This window comes from Notechis scutatus, chromosome 6 (assembly GCF_049901735.1).
Source record: "Notechis scutatus isolate UNSWTSFEM ecotype Mainland chromosome 6, rNotScu1.2, whole genome shotgun sequence".
Taxonomy (NCBI): domain Eukaryota; kingdom Metazoa; phylum Chordata; class Lepidosauria; order Squamata; family Elapidae; genus Notechis; species Notechis scutatus.
The window spans coordinates 20,962,173-20,975,172 of NC_142014.1; the positions used below are offsets into that span (position 1 = coordinate 20,962,173).

General features: G+C 37.4%; 1 protein-coding gene across 2 annotated transcripts in view; it reads right to left on the reverse strand.

Moving 5' to 3' along the window:
- Nucleotides 1-13,000, reverse strand: part of EFCAB6 (EF-hand calcium binding domain 6) — a 124,711-nt gene that overhangs the window by 65,947 nt on the left and 45,764 nt on the right. For both annotated transcript variants that reach the window (XM_087969473.1, XM_087969472.1), the window contains exons 15-18: nt 12,581-12,751; nt 11,005-11,176; nt 9,496-9,610; nt 1,617-1,732 (exon numbers count right to left, since the gene is read on the reverse strand). In XM_087969473.1, coding sequence (XP_087825599.1) covers nt 1,617-1,732; nt 9,496-9,610; nt 11,005-11,176; nt 12,581-12,751 — 574 coding nt within the window. The remainder of the gene's footprint in view (nt 1-1,616; nt 1,733-9,495; nt 9,611-11,004; nt 11,177-12,580; nt 12,752-13,000) is intronic.

A 13,000-nucleotide genomic window follows, 5' to 3' on the forward strand; every position in this document is an offset into this window, starting at 1 on the left:
GCTGTCATCATCATCATCTTCTTTTGGGTTAGTGAATCAATTAAACCTTTCATGATAGTAGATCGTTTCCCAAATTAATTATTTTTATTTTTGAAATTTACCAGTAGCTGCTGCATTTCCCACCCTAGGCTTATACTCAAGTCAATAAGTTTTCCCAGTTTTTGTGGTAAAATTAGGGCCTCGGCTTATATTCGAATTAGAGCTTATACTCAAGTGTTTATTTATATGTTATCTTTATATGCATATTTAGTTCACAGCATTTGCTCCTAAACAATCCAATCAATGCCAGCGTACTCTGGTTCTTTTCCAAGACTTTTATTGAGACGCTACTGTTCTGACCTCATAAACACTTGAACATTTTGAAATCCCAGAATGAAGTGATCAAGAAGATCCTAACCCACAGTAAGAAATTACTGCTGTGAATTTGTTCAAATAGGCCTCAGAGACCTTCTGAAATATCTAAGAGCAAGAGAAAATGGTCACGATAATTCAGAAGACCACTATTCTCCATATCTACCTAGCTTATGAAGAAAATATTCTGTAAACTGAATACAACCAATGTTTACTTCAATTTCCAGAATTCCCCACCCAGTACATTCACTCATTAACATAAAGCCATACTATTAAAATGTGTGTTAGAATTGTTTTAAACTTTGAGCTAAGTGTGTAAGAGATGATTAGATGGATCCCAAAGGTGGGGTCATATCAGTTTGGAATCCTATCCTTACACATCCACAAGAGTGCTAAGTCCAGCCCCACATGAATTCTGTTGACTCTTATTTGCCATCAATTTGACTTGACCATTAGATGATTAATTTCTTGTGTATAGGTAGCATGTAATAAACTTTTAGTGCTTTGAACTCAACTCCTCTTTTTGACTATTTGTGCCTGACACATGGAACATCTGAATTTACAGTGGGGAAAATTTAGAAGGAAGCATGGAAAACCTTAGATATCCCCTCATTCTTTTTAGCAACTGGTTGTACACAAATACTTCTGTGTAAGGGTAAATTACGATAAAATTAGTTTATTCTCTGTGTTAAATCACTGAGGTTTTTTTAGCTTTAATCCCATTGGTCAACATAAATAAAAACACATACAGTATAAACTGTAAGAAGATAGCTAAATTTTCACGTACAACACAGGAGTGGAAGTCATGTATAAAACTTTGTACCCAGGGATATTATAATATAATGTTCATAGCATTCTGTTGGAGTGCTCACTTATTCATTAATTTTGTTATGGCCAGTAAACTCTGGGTGGCTTATAAGAAAGTGGACTCTATATACCATTCTGATAGAGTCCAGAGTCATTGCTGTGATATGGGTAGCTACAGTACATAGATGTAGGAGATGACCAGGCTGAGCCTGAGGGAGGGGTTAAACATGTCATCTGTCTCAAGTCCCTTTCTGCCCACAAGAAATCTAAGTCCAGCCCACCTTGAATTCCATGACTCTGAACTACTGCCAATTTGCTTTAGTAGTTCAGATTCTTGTAGAGAGCATGAGCTTACTTTATATTCATTCTAAACAGTCTGAACTTCCTGACTTTCCTGTCTTTGAAAATAAATCATCAATTAAACAAAATTAATAACCATGAGAAAGTAATGTAATTACCCCATATTCTTCCACAAGCTTGTCACTATACTGGCTGAGACATTCTTCAGCAGACATGAAATGACTTTTGCTAGCATTGATTTGACGATTTGAACAGGCTCCACCCAATCTGGAATCTGAAAAAAAAGTATATCAATAATAATCCATGTTATCCTTTTGCTTGATGCAGATTTGAATAATTGATATTAGAATTGTAGTACATATTGATCAACGTGTGGATCCCTACACAGCAATAATTCAGATCCCTACATAGCAATGCAACTCATTAGATGGACCTATTAATTTCTTTAATCCAGTCTTTCTTTCAAACTTTATTTATTTTGTCAAGCATGCATTTGATAATATATGTAAGTATAAACATGAATATTAATACATGAAATAGATACAAATAAAAGGGAACATTAAGAAAGGGACCGTAGCCACGTTGGTGCACTTATGCCCCTTACAACTTTTAAGATATGTGGATTTCAACTCCAAGAATTCCCCAGCCAGCATGTCAAAGTTATAGAGATTTCGTGTTAGGCTGACCTAAACTATATATTTGGGGAGTGGAGGTTTATCAAAAAATGATAGTCATGATAGTCATGTTCATCCAATTATGAATAATTACCTGTTTGTATATTGGATTGGGTAGAAGGAAATTTTGACAGGGTATTCATGTCTCCGATTACTTATAAATGTTGAGGTCTTTGCTCAGCATAGTTTTTATATACTGTATATGTCAGCTTGATCATATTTCATCCAGTAAATGTGTAAAATTTGATTCAGTGTCTTTTTATTTTTTATTAGAGCTAACTATTAACTTTAGAATCTATCTCTAATTCTTATGGAAAGTGTTGGCTGTTACTTTGGGGGAAAAGCTTTCAATTTCAACAAGAAAAAGAATCAGACAGAAGAATCCCTTTTCTGGTATGCATTCGCTGATCCTCTCATGCTAAATATTTTTAAATTGATGCAAAGATGAGCCTGTGTGTTATGAGGGAGGGAAGGAGGCTGCAAGTCAGGCCTGCCCTTTTCAGTCCATGTTGAGCAGATGATAGAGATGTTGAGAAGATGTTGAAGAGATGTCCATGTTGAAGGGATGGGGAAATGGGGAGGTAACTCTCTTTTGAAATTTAGAACAACATAATAGCAAAGTTGGAAGGGACCTTCTAGGTCAGAGGTCTCCAAACTTGGCAACTTTAAGACTTGTGGACTTCAATTCAAGTTCAATTCAAGTTGAAGTCCATAAGTCTTAAAGTTGCCAAGTTTGGGAACCCCTGTTCTAGGTCTTCTAGTCCATCCCCCTGCTCAAGCAAAAGTCCCTTTCAGACAAATAGCTGTTCAGTCTCTTTTTAAAAGCCTCCAGTGATGGGGCATCCCCATCTTCTGAAGGCAAGCCATTCCACTGGTTGATTGTTCTCACAGTTAGGAAATTTCTTCTTAGTTCTAGGTTGCTTCTCTCTTTGATAAGTTTCCATCCATTGGTTCTTGTCTTGCCTTCTGGCACTTTGGAAAATAAGTTGATCTCCCTCATCTTTGTGGTAGCCCTGCAAACATTGGAAGACTGCTATAATACCGTCCCTAGTCCTTCTTTTCACTAGACTAGACATATCCAATTTTTAAAATTTGATTTGTCAATTGCTTACAAGATAATAGGTATAAGTATAAACATGAGTAAGAATACAGGAAATGGGTATGAAAAAATGGGGACAATAGGAAAGGGACATAGGCACAGTTGTGCACTTTATGCATGCCTCTTAATTCCTTAGTTAATTAATTCCTGCAACTATCCTCCATGTTTTCGCCTCCAGCCTCTTAATCTTTGTTGCTCTTCTCTGCACTCTTTCCAGAGTCTCAACATCCTTTTTATATTGTGGTGACAAAATGGATGCAGTATTCAAAGTCTGACCATGCCACAAGGCCTTATAAAACAGTACTAACACTTCATGTGATCTTGATTCTATCTCTCTGTTAATGCAGCCTAGGATTGCATTAGCTTTTAGGGAGCTGCAGCACACTGCTGGCTCATATTTAAGTGATTGTCTACTAAGACTCCAAGATCTCTCTAGTAGTTATTGCTATTGAGCCAAGTTTCACCTAATCTGTACCTGTACATTTGATTTTTCTTGTGTAAATTTAAAACCTTACTTTTCTCTACAATGAATTTCATTTTGTTAGATAGGTCCCACTGTCGATCCATCTGGATCTTAAGCCTATATTCTGGGATGCTGGCTAGCTCTATGAACCTGGTGTCATCTGCAAATTTGATGAGTTCTCTTTCTATTCCCTTGTCTAAAATGTTTATGAAGATATTGAAGAGTACAAGGCCTAAAACAGAATATTGGGGGACACCACTAAGTACTTCCCTCCATGTAGATATAGTTCCAGTAAGAACTAAACATTGCGTGCAGTTTGTCAGCCAGTTACAAATTCATTTGGTGGTGATGCTGTCTACTCCACACTTTTCTAGCTTACCAAGAAGTACATTGCAGTCTACTTTGTCAAATGCTTTACTGAAATCCAATTATATTATATCCATAGCATTTCGTTGGTCCATTAATTTAGTCACTTTGTCAAATAACAAAGTAAGATTTCTTTGGAATGATCTGTTTTTGACAAACCCATGTTGGCTTCTGGTTATAACTTTGCTTGCTTCTAGGTGTTCACAGAACTGTTGTTTAATCATTTTTTCCAGGATCTTCCCAGATGTTGATGTCAGGCTGACTGATCTGTAATTTCCTGGATGTTTTTTTCCCTTTTTTGAAGATGGGAATCACATCAGCTCTTTTCCAGTCCTCTGATAGTTTCCCCATGCTCCAGGATTTTTGAAAGATATGGTTCAATGGTTCCAAGATCAGGCCTACTAACTCATTACATCAGAATTCAGGGATGTAATCCATCAGGTTGTAATGATCTAAACTTATCTAAAATAGATATGTGTTCTCTTACCATTTTCTTGCCTATTTAAATTTGAATTCCTAGTCTTGTCTTTTACAGTTTTGTTTTTGGTAGGCTGGGCTACTTTTCGTGTAGGTATGAAGACAGATGCAAAGAAAGAATAAAGTAGCTCTGCTATCTTCTCCCATTAGTGGACTGATGGTTTCTTTGACTTTCTTCTTCTTCTTTGTTGAAATAAACTTTTTAAAAATTATTTTTGACATTTGTTGCAAGTCTTAGTTCGTTCTGACACTTTGCTTTCCTGACTTCATCTTTGTAGATTTGGGCTATATGCTAGTATGCTGCCTTATGTATGCGTCCCTCTTTCCATTTTTCAGTCTGGGTTTATCTCCCCTTGCCTGGAACATAGACTGAAATTGTGCCTGTGACTATATCTGACAGGGAATATAAGTTTCCCCCATGCAGCTTAGCTTTCATTTTGAACATGCAGTTTTAATAAGGGGACTTGCACTGATTATTTGTGTGCATTTTGTTGGGTACATCAGCACCAGGCAAAGTACATAGAACTCTCATCTCAATGATTCTGGGGTGCAATCAAAGTACATGCAAATAGATTTCCCAACTGCAAATCTTTCACAGAAACCCTCTTTGTGTGTAGATCTGAATCAAGCCAATCTCTCTTCCCTACCCCCTTGCTCTCCCTCCCTTTGGTGAAGCTCATAAACTGTAGACATTAGCTCTGGTACACCTGCAAGAGTGAGGTGGTTTTCTCTCAGACACCTGGTGTCTTCCTCAGAAGGAACTATGTGAGGTGAGGCTGCTGAGCCTTTTGAAACCAAGGCCGCCTGCACTTCCTTCAAGGAAAAAAGATATAGGTTGCCCAAATCCGTTCTTTATATGGTGAAGCGGAGGCCCAGACAAACCATGAAGGATTTCTGTGCTCCTGGTTGTCTCCTGAAAATGCCTCTTGTATAACAGGGAGGGACAGAGATTTTCAGTTTCATATCACCTGTAGGACTCATTTCCCCTGCAAGACAATTCCCCTAAAGGTGACACATAAAACCACGTAAAACCAGGGTTAGGCTTTGATCTCACGGTTTCTCCCGCCATTTTGACTTTATCCCTTCCTTACAGGCACCTTTGCCCTAGTACAGGGGAGACATGAATGGTGGAATAATATCGAATATTCAATGAACAATACAATGTTGAAGTGGAAGTATCTGTCCAGTGCAGAAATCTGGGAAATCAAAGCACTTCTGCAAAAGTTGCTAGTTTTACTGCTTGGCAAAAAGTGGCTTTGTTTGAGCTAATGAATATTGTAAAATGCATCTTTTGTCAGTTGTTGTGCAGCTGAATTGTTTTTCTCTGTGAAAATGCTTTTAATTGTCATATGTAGAGTTTTTCTGGCTAATTTGTATGGTGTGATTTTTTTTTAATTTAAAAAAGAAGGATCTTGTTCTAATTGCCATTTTACTTTATGGTATAATCGATGATTGCTAACAAGAATTCTGTAAGGCTGAGCACAATTAAGACTGCTAACAATACATGTAGAATAGTAAAATAACTATACAAACACTCTCTAACATTCACAGAGAACAAGCTTAGAACTGGATATGTTATAGGAGCAATAAGGTTTCTGGTACTCTGGGGATTATTTTCACAAAATGATGACATTAAAAAAATCAAGTTTGTATGGGAAAATGTTTGCATATATATGTGTGCATATGCACATGTGATTTGCTTCAAAGATTTTGCTTGTTGACCGTTGGAGAGAAACCCCAGATCTCTGGTATTTCAAGTAATTGTGATAGATCATAGAACAAATAATAGTTTGAAGGGACCTTGGGGGTCTTCTAGTCCAACTCCCTGCTTGAGCAGGAGACCCTATACCATTTCAGACAAATGGCTGTCCAGTCTCTTTTTGAAAGCCTCCAATGATGGAGCACCCACAACTTTGGAAGTCAACCTATTCCATTGGTTGATTGTTCTCACCATTAGGAAATTTCTCCTTAGTTCTAGATTGCTTTTCACCTTGGTTAGGTTCCAAACATTGTTTCTTGCCTTGCCTTTTGGTGCTTTGGAAAATAGTTTGATACCCGCCCCCATCTTTGTAGGAATCCCTCAAATATTGAAACTGTTGAAACTGTGCTATTGCCTCTAGTCCTTCTTTTCATTAGACTAGACATACCCAATTCCAGCAACCATTCTTTATATGTTTTAGCCTCCAGCCCCCTGATCATTTTTGTTGCTCTTCTCTGCATTCTTTCCAGAATCTCAACATTTTTTTTATATTGTGGTGACCAGACCGATTGCAGTATTCCAAGTGTGGTCTTACTAAGGTTTTGTAAAGCAGTATGAGAACTGCAAGTGGACTTGATTCTATTCTTCTATTCTTGATTCTATTAGCGCAGCCTAGGGTTGCATTGTCTTTTTTGGGATGCTGCCTCATACTTTTGGCTCATATTTAAGTAATTGTCCACAAGGACTCTAAGATCCCATTAAGCCAAGTTTCACCTAATCTATACGTATATGATTGGCTTTCATTGCCTAAGTGTAAAAGCTTACTTTTCTCTACATTAAATTTCATTTTGTTAGACAGGGCCCAGTGTTTTAAGTCTTCAAGAAATGTTTTTCACATTCCCAGAAATCTATGAAATTATGTCAGTGGCAGTGGCGGGATTCAAAATTTTTTACTACCGGTTCTGTGGGCGAGCCTTGGTGGGAGTACCAGGGGAAGGATACTGTAAAATCTCCAGTCAGAGGTGGCATTTGCCGGTTCTCCGAACTACTCAAAATTTCTGCTACCGTTTCTCCAGAACTGGTCAGAACCTGCTGAATACCACCTCTGGTCAAGGGAAATCCAGAGGAGTTACTGCCTGGTTAAGAATAATAACCCTAAACTTGGATTTAGCTTAGTAAATATAGTATATGGGCATCGAAGCTAGTATTTTCAACATATAACATTGGGAAATATTACATCCTGTTTGATTTATACAAGAGAAGTGTGGAAAAATTCTATCACCAGTATTTAAAATAACACCAAAGACTTTCCTGCCTTTCTTCCCAAGTCACTCTCTTGCCTTTAAAAATAATTCAGCTTGACTTCAAGTCCTCCCTTCTCCATCATCTAGAAATTTTCTTCTTTTTTTCTTCTTTTCAGGCCTGGTGAATAGCTGTTTAATAGTTCAATCATTACAGCTCTGTGCAATTCAAAAGATACCTAAAATAGTGTCCTTTCAGTTCTTGGTAGCTACCACTCCATAGATATGTCAAAAGCTAATCTGAGACACATTTGCATACAATTTAAACATTTCATTTCATTGAAAAGCCAAACCTTGATAAACTATTCTATAAATTTCTCTTCTCTCAAAATAGGAAATCTCTCCTGTTTGTACATACTTATAGGAGAAGGAATGGCAGAACCTGAGGGCAGAGTTAAAAGATTTGCTAGAATCCCTACACAAAGTCCAACCTCCTTTGAATTCTGTTGACCCTTATCTAACCCCAAGCAGGTGTAAACCATTAGTTGAGAAGATTCTTGGACATAGCAATATACCAGTTTAACTGTACCTTTATATATAGACCTGATCTGTCATGCCTGACAATACCAGGGAATTGCCAGCACCCTTTCTCTTGAATTTCACAGAATCCATGTTTATAAATAGAACTGCAAGACTGAGGAATCAGTTATGGTTGCCCTTATTCATCCATTCCATTCTTTGATTAAAATATCCCAAGGGTTAAAATACCCCAAGTGGGGACTACTTTTTAGCACCTCAGATCCAGATTTAGTCAATCTGTCCACCCCAAATTCATCTGGCACCAACCTTCAAATAAAAAGGATGACATATTACCAATTTCACTGAGCGCTATCTAACAAAATGAAATTCAACATAGTTAAAAGTAAGATCCTTAGATACGCAAAAGATAGCATTTCCTTCAAGCTGAACTCAAATCCTGAGGAGGACTATAAGCACAAACCTGTAATGTTTTGCCATATCGCTAATGTGGCTGTTGTTGTTTCTTCCATTATGTTTGTTTTTTTTTTACTATCCAATCTACCTTACACGCATGGATTTTCCCATCCAAATACTAACCAGACATGATTCTCTATAGTTTCTGACTCTCAACAACGCTGGCATTAGAGAATTGAGCAAGATACAGCATGTCTGTTTTCAATCTTGCTCCAAAGGTATTTGTGGAATTTGGAGAGCATGGGTTTTTTTCATGATACCTTTGCCACTCATTAAGATTATCATGACAGACCCTTCTTTAGATGCCATCAGCTTATGTGATTCTGATTTGGAACCAGACATCCTTAGCCATTGTTTTGTGCTGTAGAAAGTGCTTCAAGGAGATTCTAGATATATAGCAGGTATATAGCAGGTATATGGCACTACTCCTTTCTAAGATGTCAGGATGGCAATTAACTCCTTGAAGTGGCTCCAGTTGTGTTGTACAATAAAGTTGATTCCTTCCTAGTCGTGTCAAGCTTTTGAGAAGCTTCAGCCAAGTTCCTTTCATCTCACAGAAGCTGATGTCTTTTAATAAAGTGTGTGTTAGTTTGAAAAGATTCTATCAGCCTCCCCCCCCCTTTTTTTTTCTTTGCATAATACAAGAAATGAAAGAGATTCATGGGTTTTCTTTTTTGTTTGCTTCTTGAATAGAGGAGAAAGTTTCTTAGTTGCTGACAGAAGAGAATGTAACTCAAGCAGGACCATTGCCAATTTCTCTTCTTTTTAGTTCAGAAGACCAACAGTTGTTGTCTTCCCAATTTGTCTAAACTATGGGTTTTCCACCCCACACAGCTGGCTGGTCTCAGCTAACAATCACAATGCTTCCTTGTTCATTCATTTCTCTGGAATTTGACACGTGCATTACATATTTGGTCAGATTTTATCACAAAATAATTAATTTCCCGCTGAATTTAAAAAAACAGAAGCAGATATAATATCCGTATCTGAGAATCAATATATTACTTAGCAATGTATTTGCTTACCTTCAAACATCACTACAAAATCAAGATAACTCAAGCCTCCAACTGGGAATCCTATTTTTTCAATTAATAGATTAAAATGATCATCACTCATTGGCATCTGAATATCCTCCAGTAGCTGCCAGGGAGAAAAAGGATGATTAGATTAAACACTGTGCTGGATACAAACCCTTGGAATGTATTGATACTAACCATATACATATTATCTACTCCCTTGAATTGAATTCAAAATAGAGGAACGCCCACCATGCTAGACAAATAAAACTTTCTTTCAAGAAAAAGCCATTGATGCTTAAAAATGCACAAAATCCCCATCATTTAGTAAATTTGCAGTAACATAGTTTGGTGTGGTTTTGAAAATATAAAATTTGTAGAAACTGCTAGTTAAAAATACAGTAACAGAATTGAATTCAGTTTGTAATTCTCTCCACTTAATAATTCCAAGTCTCCCCACCTTTTCTAATTTGAGCGTGTTCTCTTGTGTTTGTACAGTATTTTTTTTAGTCCTTTTGTAATAGCTTCAGTGGTAATTGTTCTTGCAATTCTATTTCATTTTACTGATGTACCACTGGAGAAAAAAGAAACATTGAATGGCTGACTGGCTTAAAAATGTGGGGGAAAAAAAGTGAGAATGTGCTAATTAACAAATTATCACTCTTCAGGAGATTTTGAAAGCCTTTAAAAAGAGATTAGCAGCTTTGTATTTTAGTATAGCTTTTGCTATCAGATCGAATGTTTAATTTTAGAGCTACAAGAGCAGAGAAATGAGAAAGAAACATTCATTTCCTTGTGGTGTATCGTTGAGTTACTCCAAGAGATGCAGTGCTGCCGGTATGCACAATGGAATGCCCACATATAACCCCATTTCATGGCCATTGTTGCAACTGCAAAGACAAGATCCTTTCTGAAACCAATAAATAAGATACCCATATATTTCATTCACAAATCTTCACTTAGGGTGCCAGCATACAAGAATATTCAGTTATATCAGTGTTATTTACATCCAGGCTGTAAAGAAAGGGGGCGTGGCTTTGATTCTGCTGTTTTGTGGCTGATTTCTTGAGCACCCTAAGTGCCCCTAACAGGGACTTAAATGGTGTTTTTAGGCAAAGGGGCCACTAAATGCCCTTCAAATATTCCCCTTTGCCCCTCAGATTTCTCTTGCACTGGACTGAGTTTCATGGACTCTTTTGATGAGTTAAACGTGATAAAGTCCAAGCTACAAAATGAAGATGGTAGCAGAAAAGGTATGCAATGCTACGTGGAAATGATATGAGTGGGAGGATGGAAAGTATGAAATATAAAGCCCCCTAAACTGTTTACAGACTTTTTGTAAGGCCAAGACATAAGCAGCGCCCTAAGCGGAGAAGCTATCAGGAGAAAAGACAAAACAGAAACGTTGGACCGAGAGTAAATTAAAATGAAATTAAGAAGCTATTAAGAGGAAAGAGGAAAGACTAAGTTGGTTTGAATGAGCAAGAGTAAATTAAAATGAAATAAGATTCTATTTACCTTGCGGAAATCAGTTTTACTCAACTTCCCGCTAGCTTGTTTGTGATAAGCAAGGAAGGCATCCCTCATGCCCATTTCCTGATGCAGGATGCCATCCCTCAGCCTTTCAAAGACTTCATCAACGGTTCTATTCCTGGCTTGTTTGTAGATGTGGTCTTCAATTTGCTTCATTCTAAAATTGGAAGAGTGGTTAACAGAGGTATCTGCATGGTATGGTCCAAGAAGTCAGGATGATGGCTGTGATGGTATGATTGAAACCCCATCTGTGCTTTGTGTGCATTGGAATAAGAAGACTTAACTCCTCCCACATCTGGATAAACTCATGGGGTGATGTTGGGCTAGTTGTGCTCTCAGTCTCTTTCACAAGGCAGTGGTGATGAAAACTGGAGAGGAGATTAAGGGAACTCCTTGAAGGAAAAGTAGGACATGAGTGAACACACCCATGAAGGCACTAGGAGCCACAACAGATGAAGAAGACATCACGTACAGTACTTACCTGTATTTATAGTTAGTTATCAGGCGTTAAGAGATATGCCTTTTCTAAATCTCCCTATAAAAAATATCTATTATAAATATATAATATATTTGGGCTGAAAAACAGCTTCTATCCCAGGGCAGTAACTCTATTGAATTCTACTGTGTAGTGCAATATTAATGCAATATTAGGGGTTTCAATTCAATGTACAGAATGTGAAGGATGTTTGTTTGTGTTTACTTTCATAGTCATAATGTACACTGAAGATGGTATTTAATTTCATTGTACAAGGCGCAAAGACAATAAAGTAAACTAAACTAAATTAAGCCATCAGCCTTAATCTTATCCAGAGTAAAGGAATACCCTAAAATAATAATAGAATAAGTGCAAAACTTATTTTGTTGGGTCAAGCATTATACAATATTAATACAATAATGCAAAAACTCTAGGTTTTCACTTAAAATAAAGATATTCCTTATTAATGCTTCTCTCAGAAGACAACAAAAAAGCAATCAGTCTGAACTGCAGCCCCAAGCTAGAAGGGGAGGCAATAAATAGGCAAATTAAACAATGACAAAGACACATTTGAGTCAAGCAAGACTCCTAGTGGATCTGCGTGGTTTTCTTAAGCAATAGTATTATTATTGCTTAAGAAATAACTTCTCAACTTCCCAGTCTAGCTTTCTGTGTGGTCTCCCTTCCAACCACTAACCAGATCTGACTCTTGCTCACTTTTCTGAGATCATTTTAGGCCGCTGAGATGCTTTGATTTGCTTAGAGCAGATGATGGACGCTGTCTTCCAGGAGTGGGGGGATTTTGTGGAACCCCAGGGGATCAGGGGGCTTCAACAAGAGCAACAGTTGAGGTACTTTTTTTCCATACAGAACATCAAAGGAACATTCAGAAAAACCAGATGTTCTAAAGCAGGGGCCCCAAACTTGGCAACTTTAAGACTTGTGGACTTCAACTCCCAGCATTCAATTCTGGGAATTGAAGTCCACAAGTCTTTAAGTTGTCAAGTTTGGAGACTTCTGTTCTAAAGCTAAATTTTCCTATGGATAATTATTACATTTTTACTTTAGCAGTCACAGATGGGCTACCTCTCTGGAAGATCCATTGGCTTCTTTTCCTCTGCCTGTTGATTCTCTCGTAGTGAAGAGGTGCTGGTGACAGCTATTAATTCTTTTGGCAAATCGGCCACTCCCAAACTGTGCAAGAGCATCTTGTAGAGAACCCCTTCCGTAGTATCATCCTGGTATTTCTGGTACAACCTGCACATCACCAATTCAAAACAATTATAATCATTGTTTCCCTTGATAAATAATGCATCTCATAAATGTAACCCTCTCTGTCCCTTTATATCCATGTACCAAAGTCTGATGTTTCTTTGTTCCAAAAGAATTCTTATGTGGTTGTGCTATTAATCAACTAAAATTTCACCTGTGATAAAGAACAAAGATATATGATTCACATGGTAAAGCACCTTTTATTTTTCAAGAACTAGCTTTCTGCTCTTACAG